Consider the following 14,121-nt stretch of genomic DNA (forward strand, 5'->3'; position numbering starts at 1 on the left):
AAAAAAGAAGTTAAAAATAGTGACAATGGTAAAAACTAGGGAAAATGGCGTGAGATAGTTAATTCGAGATAAATGGATCTTTGGTCCTATATTAAAAAAAAATTAGTTTTATGTCCTTTTTATAAGGAATTTTTATTTTTTACACATAAAAGATCTAAAAAAATACATAAAAGATCTAAAAAAGACATTCTTCTAATCAAACGGTAAGAGGTTAAGAGATCCTATTTCCTCCTTAATTTCTAGTCTGTAATTGGGAAATAGTTAGTACTTCCTCCGTCTCATAATAAGTGTCACCTTAGTTAAATTTCTTATCTCATAATAAGTATCACCTTAGGAAATCAATGCATATATTCTTATCTCATAATAAGTATCACCTTAGGAAATCAATGCATATATTGACAAGTTTTTTCCAACTTTACCCTTAGATAAAAACTGATAAATTCATGTATTCAAGACAAAAAGCACATAGAAACTTGGTATTATTGGAGTCTCAATGTCAAAAGGCTTACTTTTCATGTATGCTCTAATTAAAAGGGAAAAATAATTTGTTTTTATTATATAGGGGTAGTTTAGTAAAATTTACATTGTATGATTGATTTCTTAATATGCGTATTTTTTGCTAAGGTGACACTTATTATAGGACGGAGGGAGTAGAATTTATAAAGTAATTAAAAAAACTTTTAAAAATAGCTATGTTAATGCGGATCCTAAATTTGAATAAAACTGTTCTTTAGTTAAGACATAGAAAAACTTCAACTCATTATGCTAAAGTTTGAACTTTTTACAAGTAAAATTATAGTACATCGTGTTAGAGTTCATGAACATATGCTGAAGTTTAGCTAAAATTGTTGGAGACTCGGACTTCAAAAATTCACTCCAAACATCATATGTTAAAATTGTTCCTCAATTTTATCCTTTTGATTTCTCTTCAATAGTTGTCATTTCTTTTTGCTTATGTACCGATCAAGTTTCAAGTGTGAAAATTTAAGATACTGTCTTAAGTTTTAAAAGTTAAAACTTCGATAGTGTCCTAAATCTTTCAGGTATTTAAGTTCTAACTCCATGATAATGCTGGAGTTCATGAAAAAAAAAAATAGAGTTTAGCAACAACAAAATAACATGGTTCAAATTTCAGGAAAAACAGTATAGAAGTCAAGAAAAATGATGAAGTTCAAGAGAAAATTCTGGATTTAGAAAGAAAAAAAAAATGAAAAGCTGGTTGTGTTTTTTTAAGTGTGGGTATTTTGTCCAATATTAATTTTTATGTTAAAATAACTATTTTCAATGACTTTTGAATATGCGATTGCTTTTTAAATACGGGACCCTGAAAATGGCTATTTCTGAACTTTACCCTAAAAGCTAGGTGGGATGGCTAGTTTACAGCAGCAGTGAGTTTTTAGCTACTATAGATGTTAGATCAGTTGAACCCATTAAATATATGCTATATCATCCACTACTACTAGTTTAATATACATATTCGGTTTAGTTATATAAAATTTTGCAGTGACAAAAGAAAATAGGAATTTCAATATGTTATATTTGATAATTTTGAAAGATATAAACCAAAAATAGAGAAAAAAAATAAAGAAAAATAGAGAAAAAAGTACTTAATTGAAACGCAAGAAGTGAAACCAATAATTACTAAGAGAGGTGCACCTAAATTTAGAAAAAGAAAGAAAAAAAAAACACGATAGATAATAGATTTGAGAAAAAAACAACAAGATAGATAATAGATTTGAACTCCTAATCTCACTTAGAGAGATGCATTCATTTATTATCGCAGTACATGATACTTTGAGTTTGGGCGCACACATCAATATTTAAACATTACTATATATGACCTAGAAAAGGGAGCACGAGTCCACGTCAACCAAAAAATCCCTATATATGCGCCCCTCCACGATTATTCAAATATAACTTCGAGGGATGATCAAATATGGTGTATGTGAAAGATATTGGCATCTCATGTATTTCCTCGTCATTAAGGAAGTGAAGTCATGGTAGATATAGTTTTGTAAGAAATGTTTGACTTTCCAGATCAACAGATTTAACAAAATACTGTAGTAGTATTCTGTATGCATTGGATGGCATTAGTACCTTTTAGTAAGTGTTATGATCAAGTAATCCTTTTATTACTCAACTAGACGGTCAATGTCCGTGCGGATCCAACATTTTAGATTATAATGTATCTATGTGTATGTAATTGTCTTTAAATAGTGATTATATATATATATATATATATAGAGAGAGAGAGAGAGAGAGAGGGAGAGAGTATATATTATGTTCATATATATATATAGAGAGAGAGAGAGAGTATATATTATGTTCAAAACACGATTAATATAATACTGTAGTTTGTGCTCCGTATCTAAAACTTTATTTTTTATATATATAAGAATTATGGGGCCCACAATTATTTTTTTTTGCACTTTTTTTTTGACATTGTTTGTTTTTTTAATAAGGGATTCACTTTTATATATATATATATATATATTGCTTGATGTTGTCAATATGGGATACTATGTTCAAAACACTATTAATATAACATTGTAGTTTGTGCTCCGTATTTAAAACTTTATTATATTTCTACTATTAAGAAGAGCCGGTTGGGCTAATTTTTTTTTTTTATATATTGCTTAATTTTGTCAATATGGGATATTATGTTCAAAACACGATTAATATAACATTCTAGTTTGTGCTCCGTATTTAAAACTTTATTATATTAGTGTTTGCTACGAATACACACGTGGCAATGAATCCATCATTATTGACTTAATGAGATACTTTGAAAATTACATGAATATTGTTTGATTTTTTAATATGGGGTGCACTTTTTTTTTTTGACATTATTAATTTGCACTATTTTTATGCATGCACACACACACACTATATATATATATATATATTAGAATTATGGGGCCCACAATTTTTTTTTGCACTTTTTTTTTGACATTGTTTGTTTTTTTAATATGGAATTAACTTTTTTTTTTATATATTGCTTGATTTTGTCAATATGGGATACTATATTCAAAACACGATTAATATAACATTGTAGTTTGTGCTTCGTATTTAAAACTTTATTATATTTCTACTATTAAGAAGAGCCGATTGGGCTCACTTTTTTTTTTTTAATATATCGCTTGATTTTGTCAATATGGGATACTATGTTCAAAACACGATTAATATAACATTGTAGTTTGTGCGCCGTATTTAAAACTTTATTATATTAGTGTTTGCTACGAATACGCATGTGGCAATGAATCTATCATTATTGACTTAATGAGATACTTTGAAAATTATATGAATATTGTTTGATTTTTTAATATGGGGTGCATTTTTTTTTTTGACATTATTAATTTGCACTATTTTTTTTTATATTAGTTGTCGTTTAATATATATGGGGCCTATAATTTTTAAAAAAAAATTGGAACGGATATATAGATACACCATAGAATTATGAGGCCCACATTTTTTTTTATATTAGTTGTTGTTTAAGATATATGAGTGGGGCCCACATTTTTTTAAAAATTGAAATGGATATATATATATATATATATATATATATATATATATATATATATATACCACAGAATTATGGGGCCCACAATTTTTTTATATTATTTGTTGTTTAAGATATATGGTGGGAGTCATAATTTTTTTTTAATTAAATTGGACAATGATCGGAAAGGGACGACGAAAAGTGAGTTGGAACTAAGGGTGTCAACCGGTTAAACTGTAACCGGTTTAACCGGTAACCGGAACCGGTTAAACCGGAACCGGAACCGGAACCGGTTATACCGGTTAACCGGTTCCGGTTAACCGGATATTAATTTACCGGTCCGGTTCCAAATTTTTTTTAACCGGAACCGGTTAAACCGGTTAAAATTAAAAAAAAAAATAGTATATATATTAAGTATATATTGTATATATAGTAGATATGTATACATAGTATATATATTAAGTTATACTTATATATATATATATATATATATATATATATATATATATATATATATATATTAAGTTATGCATATATTTAGTATATATATTAAGTTATACATATATATAGTATATATATTAAGTATATATTGTATATATAGTAGATATGTATATATAGTATATATATTAAGTTATACATATATATAGTATATATATTAAGTTATATATATATATATATTAAGCTATACCTATATATAGTATATAGTACATATATATAGTAAGTTATACATATATTTAGTATATATATTAAGTTATACATATATATACATATATATAGTATATATATTAAGTTATACATATATATAGTATATATATTAAGTTATACATATATATAGTATATATATTAAGTTATACATATATTTAGTATATATATTAAGTTATACATATATATAGTATATATAATAAGTTATACATATATATATATGTATATATAGTATATAGTACATAGTACATATATATAAGTATGTATAGTATATATATTAAGTTATACATATATTTAGTATATATATTAAGTTATACATATATATAGTATATATAATAAGTTATACATATATATATATGTATATATAGTATATAGTACATAGTACATATATATAAGTATGTATAGTATATATATTAAGTTATACATATATATAAGTATATATAGTATATAGTACATATTTATATATAAGTATATGTAAGTTATACATATATATGTATACGAAAAGCACTATTCTGTATTGCTGACTTACTGTTAGGCTGTTAGTCAGTAAATATTTAAACTTTAATTATAAAGTTGTATAACATATGAAAATATAGCTACAATATACAAATAAATACTATAATATATATATATAATACAAAAAAAAAAAAAAAATAGATTTTAATCACTCCAAACCGGACCGGTTCCGGTTTGCGGTTTAAAACCGGTAAACCGGAACCGGTTAAACCGGAACCGGTTAGGCGGTTCCGGTTTTGGAACCGGAACCGGCCGGTTTTCTAACCGGTTCCATAACCGGTTCCGGTTCCAACCGGTTGCCACCACTAGTTGGAACTCACTCTTCTATACAGTACTAATAATAGTGTAAAGACATACTTGGTCGAAAATGTTCAATTACATGCTTTAATATTACGGCGACCCATCACCGTATTCTTCTTTGAAATGGAATTAATACCCCTTAAAATATCAACAATCAGATTTTGTCTCGAATGTTTATAGACGCTCCAACACAAGTCATTTACACTTTTTTTTACTTTTTTTTTTTTGGTTCTAGACCAATTAATCATCACCAGTAAGCCACTACCAAACACAATTCAATTTTTTTCTTCAGGTGCCACCAGAGACAAACAAATTGAAATTTCAATTTTTTTATTTTATTTTTTGGTGAGCAATGTCTCTAGAGCAAAATCGAAAAGGACATTTATTTTTTTATAATATAAGAGTTATGGGGTCCATAGATGTCGTGAAAATGGGGGTTTCACCCATCCCCAACATGTTTTTGGTGATAATTCGACTAATGCAATTTTATTTTTATTTTTTGGTAAAGCAAAATTCTTTGTTGAACAATGAAGCAAAATTTTATTGGTAAAGAACCTAAATCCATTTCTGCAACATCACTCCTTTTTAATGATTTTCTTTCAAATACTAGAAAAAAAGTTATATACAAATAATACTTGTAACACCTCTCAAAGTGCATCTTGTTAAAAAGAAGCAGTGGCGGATCCAGGATTTTGAGTTCGGGGGGGCTGGACCCAGGAATTTTGAGTTCGGAGGTGCTCTATTAACTATTTATATCTGTTTCCTTTATATTTTCTATACAATTATACACTCCGTGATTAAGTTTAATGGGTGTCGGAACACCCAAACTTTGCACATGGGTCCGCCACTGAAAAGAAGTCTAATCTTATAAATTCTGCAGGGTTGACGGACACATTTTAAGACTTTAGTATTATTTTCCTTTTCTTAAAAAACAAATCTCACATTATTTTCCTTTAAAAAAAAAATAAGTTATTTATATTTTCCGGTTGAATGAGACCTATAAAGATGAAGGTGAGTCTTTTCCCTTCTCTTTCAAAACAAACCCCATCAATATTAAAGTTAAAGAGTTGGTTCACTAGATAATGAAAATAAAATCAAAACCGCAAATTAATAGTGTCAATCCACTTAATAGGTTGTTTAAGTACGACTAAAGAGTTGTTTTCTGAAACGGAATATTATAGTCAATACTCACTCCGGTTACTTTTATTTATCCACTTTAGATTTTTCATATTATTTAAGATATAATAAATAAAGTGCATGATTTACCAATATGTCCATATTAATTAGTGCATATTTTTATTGAATTTGAAAAATGATTTGAATTAAGTAATTAATATTATGGGTAAAGCAGAAAAAATAAAATTATCTTCTTGAAAATTTATTTTTGAAATATCGAACAAGTAAAACGTGTACACATATTTTATGGTAACTTGATTTCGTTTCCTAAGAGTCAGGACTACTTCTTCTTGGACAAGTTCCTTTTCCTATAAATAGTATGCTTCTAATGACCTTTATCGTTTCACATTCTTGAAAATAATAATCTCTACAATTCTAAATTTATATATTTTGTTTCTTTTTGTTAATATGTTATCATACTTTCTCCATTGCAAAGATTATTTATTTTTTTTAATAAAAGTCCACTAGGCTTTTGGCCTAGGGCTAATTTTATAAATTTTATCAAAAAATCCAGAAGTTTGTACAACTCTAGCCAAAAGGCTAATGAAAATACAAAATTTAAACTAATGATCAAATTAAGACTTATAACTTGTCTTAATTTGATATTACAAATTGTTAAAAAAAATTACTAATAGAATGAAATTTGAAATAATTGCTCCATAAAGAACTTCTGTTTCTATATCTCACATGCTCTATATTTGGCAATTAATTTTCAATACTTTATATGTAAAGAAATTTCATTTTATCCGTTTAACTTTTAAAATTTGGGAAATAATATCCTATTCACCATTTAATTGGGATTGAGATGCAAAATGTCCTTAATCTTGGATTAGTGGTGGCGATTACCACATGAAAAATATGACCGACCAACCCGCTCAAATCTTGAAAGGTGAATAACTCGCTTATTTATTAATTTAACTCATTTTAATACACTCAATTCAATCCATCTAAAAGTTGGGTTGATATGTAGCCCAAATTGATCTATAAGAAAACTTGTCAAAATAATTTTTTTGTTTGATCTGTTATATAGGCATCGTAAAAAACGTTTTATAGATAATTAATCAAATTATAAAAAAACAAATAAAGAAATTAAACGCGTGGCAAGACTTGGGCTGGTTGAGCTATGACCCATAGTTTAACCCATTTTGACCTAGTCCATTTCAGTTCAACTAACCTTTGGGTATTCAGGTTAATGACCCATTCATTTATTAAATCAATCCACTTTTTTATCGGTCGAAATCCAGCTCAGCCAACCCATTTGATGCCCCTATCTGGAATCAATGGCCAAGATGAGCTAATTATCACTTGTACTTTCAAAATATCAAAATTGAATTCCCACCCACCCCCCACCCCCCCCCCCCCCCCACCCCCGAAGCTAAGAGGCCTCTCTCTATAAAGGAAGAATAAGGCAAAACTTGGTCATTTAGTTCTTTTTCCCAAGGAAGTTTCGCACTGACCGCCCGACGAGTTATCTACTTAAAAGTCGAATTTGTTTGGATCCCACCTTTGTTTATTAAAAAGGAAATGAGAAGGTGATGGAATACAGGCATACGCAGCGGAAGCAAATAGCCAGGATTGAACTTGTATGTAATATAGATAACACATAATGAAAGATTTTAATCAAACATAAAATCGATACTTATTTCTTGGAGCGTGATCGCGGCTGAAAATCGAACCTTCAAGCACGAGCAAAAGCTGTTCAGGTGTTCATCCTTCAGTTCCACAGTATTCTACTATGTAACTTGAATAACAGCGGAATTTGTGAAATTCGTGGGCGAATTTCTATGGAAAAGGTGAAGAAACTTCTAAAACCCTTAGCCTCCTTATGGAATAAGACCCCTATTTTATATCCACAGGTTTAGGGTTTTCACCCTTTTTCAAAACCTGTTGGGTCTTTAATTTCTACCAAGAAATAATATTCCATTTAATTCTTTATTATTCGGGCACAACAGAGATCACATAATTTAATTAACGAGGCTTCCTATTATGGAATTAATTCCAAAAATCTAAATTAATCCTACAATAATAAATTACGAATTATTCCACTAAAAAATCTTAACTACACTCCTAAGTTCAATTTCGAAATCATACATTAAAACTTATTTAACTCTCCATGATAAAATTACATATACCAATCAATTAAATTAAATTACTGACAATTTAATTCATTGACTAATTGAATCTTTTATATTTCTGCTTGACTTACATCATGTGACGGATACAAAATCCACCTGCACGGTTTTCACATAAGACTTATAAGCATCCATAAAGGGATATCATCAATCTCAAAGTCGAGATATGAATTCTATCAACTAATTATTATTTCACAAATGTAATTTGTCATTATCCAATTTACTAAGAATACATAGACCCGCAATTGAGTCGTAGCAAATCACATTGATCATAATAATTATATTAAGATTAAGAGTATAAGTACATTTAATGAACTAGAGAATTTGTTTTATATATTCAGTACAAAAACACTTATCTCTACTTGGTCCGTTCGATACATACAAAATGTACTAGCACAAGAAGACGGAACTATACCATTCTCATAATGAAGATACATTATATTAATCTTGTGCTATAATCATACCGATGACTTTGTCCAATTTCCATCTTAGATTGTGAACATAAATTTTATACTTATAAGAACCGACGATTTAATCTTCCGTGTATAAGCTAAACTATATACACTAAATCATCTACTATATAAGTAAAAGACACACATACTAGTACAAGATCTATTTAGCTCTTTATTAAACAATGAAAAAATAATTATTCTATAATAAATACTATATCCAAACACATGATTAATAATATATATCCCAACAGAAGGATCTTCTTCTTTCACTCTCTTTCTTCATTAAAGCAAGGTGAAGATTGAATCGGGAACCTAAAATGAAGCAGGAGCGTCACTTCCTCATCCTTCTCAAAGATGAAAAGATGACTAATAAGTAGTATATATTAAAATGAGCAAATTTCATTGAATTCTCTAATACTGATCCGTGTCATTCTTCGTATTATACCTGACAAATATGGATCATGCCTCACCAAAGATCGAGGATATACCGGTTACCCGATAATAGCTCTTCACTGCAACATATCGTTTTGTTTTCAAGGAATCATAGTCAACTCATCTCTATTTTGAAATTAATAATAACCATTGACTCTTTTGTTAACCTCAAATAGAATATCTTGTACAGTCGAATAAGCTAGATCACTTTTGGCTAAACAAAATTGTTATTGAAATTACTGGACGTTAACGAGATGGCTATGAGACTATTGCAATCAGGTAAACCTATTTTGTAAGCGAGAGGGATACTAGTAGTTTTATTGAAGTCAATTAAACTTTTTATTGTTAAAATAGTTATTTTTGGCTTAATACATCGAGAATCTCTTAAATTTGCAAGTAAATTTTATTTAGACGCTCGAACTATGACTTGTTTTAATTTAACACTTGAACACGCGATAAAATGTTCCTATTAAACACTTCTGACTCAAAATGTGGAAAAGTTCTTATGCTGATGTTCTCAAACACTCGTTAGGTATATAACTTAATCACTTAAAATATGTCATCTCCGTTAGTTATACGCATTAGCCTCACTAAGCCGTAAATTGAGCTTGATATGTATTAGTAAAGGAGGTGACATGTATTATGTAGTTAAATTAACTACCGAATAGATGCTATGTACATTTCTTTTTTGAAAGTTTGAACTGAAAGAGTATAATAGGAATATTTTATCATGTGTTCAATCGAACATGACGCAATTTGAGTGTCTAAATAAGATTTACTGACGATGTATTTAACCTTATTTTTAATTAACTCTGCAACCACCGCCTACACTACCAAATATTAATATGGCTTATAGTGGTACGAAAATAACTATATATATTTCAAAAGCGACAACAAATATATATATATTTTTTCTTAATTAAAAATATTACCAAGGGATTTTTTATTTCATATAAAAGATGAACATGGTATTGTTTTCTTACCTAAAGCGATTCGGGAAATTGAGTGGAATTTGCTAGTTTAACACAATGCTTTTGCCAATTTATTTTCATTTTTGAAATTTGTTATGATCCAGAACGATTGAAGGTCTTTTTAGCCTTTTAAAAATACCAATGATGACTAACTTAGCTTATTTTAGTCGTTGATTCAAGATTTAGGGGTTTCTTTATTTGAAATAAAAGGTGAAGTAGTAAAAGTTAGAGGAGATAAAATATAATGTACTTTTATATTTAAGGTAGAATAAATAGATAAATACTTAAACTTGACCTCCATTATTTTCCTCATTTTTCATGACTATAACATCATGTGCTCTATTATCACCATGTGCACATTTAAAAAAGAAGCTTGTAGAAAATAAATACAAGATTGCATCACCCGTCAATAGAAATATTAAATAGTTCAAGTAAATAACAAACTTAATCTTTTTTGCAAAAGTTGTATGTTTAAAACAAAATACCATAAAAGAAAACCAAAAATATCCGGTGGGTTTGAACTAGTAATTCATACATAGTTTCTAAATTTTCGTAGTATTCCCAGTTCACACATTCGTCCAATAAATAGAATTACAACTAATAAAATAAAATAAAAAAAGTGAAAAAAAAAACGTTAATATTAGAAATCTTAAGTATTCATTAATTAAAGTGTATTGCGGGTAGGGTGGAGGCGCTTAAGGTTTATGAAACTTGTCTCAAACAGGTTTCATAATTCCAAACCCAAACTGTTAAGGTTTAGAATTCTTCCTCATTCTATAAATTCACTCCTTATTCACCACAACCTTCATTACCAGAATACTACATTAATATTTCTTCCAATATCTTCCTTTTGTTTTCTACTGTCTTGTTTGTTGACCAACACACATGGCTTTCACGTTACTGAGTGTAGATGATTTTTTGGGCATGGAGTTTAAGTCCAACATGAGTCGAATGGACTATTTGTTGGCTGTGTCTGAAGTTGCATGGTTAAAATCCATGTCCGGAGAAGAAGACAACTTAATCGCGGAACAAGATGAACAATTTCGTAACAAGAAAGAAGAGAGAATCACTCAGAATATTCAGTCCATATTGTCAACATTCCCAGCAGTTCTTAATCGTCAAGAAAAACCAATTCTTGATTTCGTCATCCCAAAGGCGAAACGATCAATGCCAAAAGTACGGCCAAGAAAAGTTACTAAACAATTCTTATGCAATACTGGCGAATTGATGATCAAGAAAGCTGTGGAAAATAATTCTGAAGAACAAGAACACAGAGTTAAGGCTGATGATGAAAGGAAAAACAGTGTGTTCAAATTCAATTGGGGTCCTGGTTTACGGGATCTAGAATTCTTCCATCGCAAAAAGTTTCAAAAGCATGAAAAGAAAGAAAACAGCCTAAAGGGCCCTGATGATAGGGAAAACAAAGTGTCTAAACTCACTTGGAGGTTTACTGCTAATTTTGCATTTGGAAATCCAAAAAGACGAAAAAGATCACAAGACGTAGCCAACGACGTCCCACTTGGTTTCAACAATCAAGAACAGTACTTGTTGAAAGAAAAATTGGTTGGAAAATCAGGAAAGCATGAAGAGGATGTCAAAGAAGAGGCTACAAGACAAAAGAAGAAGGCGAAGAGGAACATTATTGGTGTAGCTGAAGCCCCTCTTATTATCAACAAAAAACAAAGAGAATTGCCTATTGAATTCAAGAACGTGATTACTGAGATTGGGGGTTCACTTGAATCACTTAAATTGGTCATTGTGAAAAGACTATTCCAGAGTGATGTTAAACGAGCAGAGGGAAGGCTTTCAATCCCTCTAAACAAGATAACTGAGTTTCTTGAGCCAGGAGATCATTTTCTTAGTCCAGATGAAGATGCACGTTTGGATACTCGCAATGGGGGCAAAATGTTTACGATGAGAGTAACGTTGATTGAGCCTTCTCGTCGAATAAGTAAAATCAATCTGAGAAAATGGCATATGAACAAAGATAATGGGAAAAGAAATTCAAGTTATGTGTTGGTTACAGACTGGAATGAGGTGACAAAAAGGAACGCTTTGAAAATTGGTACTCCGGTGCAATTGTGGTCATTTAGAATGGGTCCTGACTTGTGTTTTGCACTGGTTAAACCTCAAGATTGAAGTTAAGTAGTATATATTAGTCTTGGTCTTGGTCACTACCCAGTGTAATCCCACAATAGTGGGGTCTGGGGAGGGTAATATGTACGCAGCCTTACCCCTACCTGGGTAGGGAGGCTGTTTCCGATTGACCCTCGGCAACCCTCCTCCTTTATCCGGGCTTGGGACCGGCAATGTGAGCGAGCTCACACAGGCGGAGTTAAGTAGTATATATTAGTATTAAGCATATTTTCTATTCATTCTTTACCTTGCAACAGGATTTACATGTTTAAACTTTATCGAGCTATTTGAAGGAATTCTTATCTCTGTTCTTACGTATTAGTACTAGTTAAAGTATGTTATTACAGTTATATATTAGTATTAAGCATATTTTCTATTCATTCTTTACTTTGCAACAGGATTTACATGTTTAATCTTTATCGAGCTATTTGAAGGAATTCTTATCTCTGTTCTTATGTATTAGTACTAGTTATTACAGATTATTTGTTCAGTTTAAAGTACTCAAAAGTTCGGAGATGTGGCACTATAATGTTTCTGGATTGATATATCACACTTAAGTTTTCTCTTTATAATGAAGTGAAATATTACTTGAGGATATTCTTACGGAAGAAAGACACTTTTATGACTAGTTGAGAACATGAAAAACATGAAATTCTAGAATAAGGTTTTTTTTTTTTTTTTTTTTTTGTTTTGTTTTGTTTCTTGGAACTGTAAGATCTGTTTAAGAGAAAAGTCTTCTTTAGCAGGGTTTTTACCATACTCAGGGCTCGAGAAATGTAAGAGCATTATTTCTCAAATTATTGTCTAGTTCAATTTCAAGATATAATAAGAATTATAAGTCTTTTCGGCCAGGATGCCAAAGAAAGAAAAAGAAAAAGGAACTGATTTGGGTTAAATGAAAAATAATACTCCCTTTAGGTACCGAAAATTATGGTGGTATGAGTTTACCTTCAGTGCACAGTGTATAGATTTTCATATCATCAGTATTTTTCATAGCATCACGTCAAGTTGATTTACAATAACAGGTCAAAACATTATAATACTCCTGATCTGGTACCATTGAGATAGAGCAACAACCTACTATAGCTAGTTAAATTGAACTAATGATATAAAAAAATTACACTGTGAACATATATGACTTGAATCAAAATTATTAGTAGGACGTTAAAACTGTATCGAACTCTACCGTAGAAACCTTCCCTTAATTGAACCAGCAACTGCGAAATACTAACAAATACAGGTATGAGATATTAGGAAAAATAAAATAAAAAACGAAATCCATGCTGAGAAGGTATAGAGATAATGGCAACTATTAAGGTTTAGAGTTCTTCCTCATACTAAACACACGATAGAATCCTCATTCTATAAAACCCTCTGCGCTTTGTCTTTCCTTGTCTTAGTTACGACAATACTAAAAAATTTTCCAATCTCTTCTTCTTTGTTTTCTACTGTTTTGTTTATTCGACCAACACAAAATGATCTACACAATCCAGAGTGTAGATGATTTTTTGGGCATGAAATTTGAGCACAACATGAGTGAATGGACTATTTGTTGGCTGTGTCCGAAGTTGCAGGGTTAAAATCCATCTTCGGAGAGGAAGACAACTTAATCGCGAGCAAGAAAGAATCATTCCCGGCAGTTCTTGATAGTCTAAGAAAAATCAATTCTTGATCTCGTCACTTCAAAGGGGAAACGATCAATGCCAAGAAAAATTACTGACCTATTCTTGTGCAATAGTGGCGAATTGATGATCAAGAAAGCTGTGGAAAATAATTCTGAAGAACAAAACCATAAAGGCTGATAA

General features: G+C 30.0%; 1 protein-coding gene across 1 annotated transcript; it reads left to right on the forward strand.

Annotated features, from left to right (window-relative positions):
- Positions 1-11,065: 11,065 nt before the first annotated feature.
- Positions 11,066-12,515, forward strand: LOC132612795 (B3 domain-containing protein At1g05920-like). The gene has a single exon (XM_060326884.1). The coding sequence runs from the start codon at positions 11,066-11,068 to the stop codon at positions 12,317-12,319; it is 1,254 nt and encodes a 417-aa protein (XP_060182867.1). The 3' UTR covers positions 12,320-12,515.
- The last annotated feature ends 1,606 nt before the right edge of the window (positions 12,516-14,121 follow it).

Source organism: Lycium barbarum, chromosome 10, assembly GCF_019175385.1.
Source record: "Lycium barbarum isolate Lr01 chromosome 10, ASM1917538v2, whole genome shotgun sequence".
Classification (NCBI taxonomy): Eukaryota; Viridiplantae; Streptophyta; class Magnoliopsida; order Solanales; family Solanaceae; genus Lycium; species Lycium barbarum.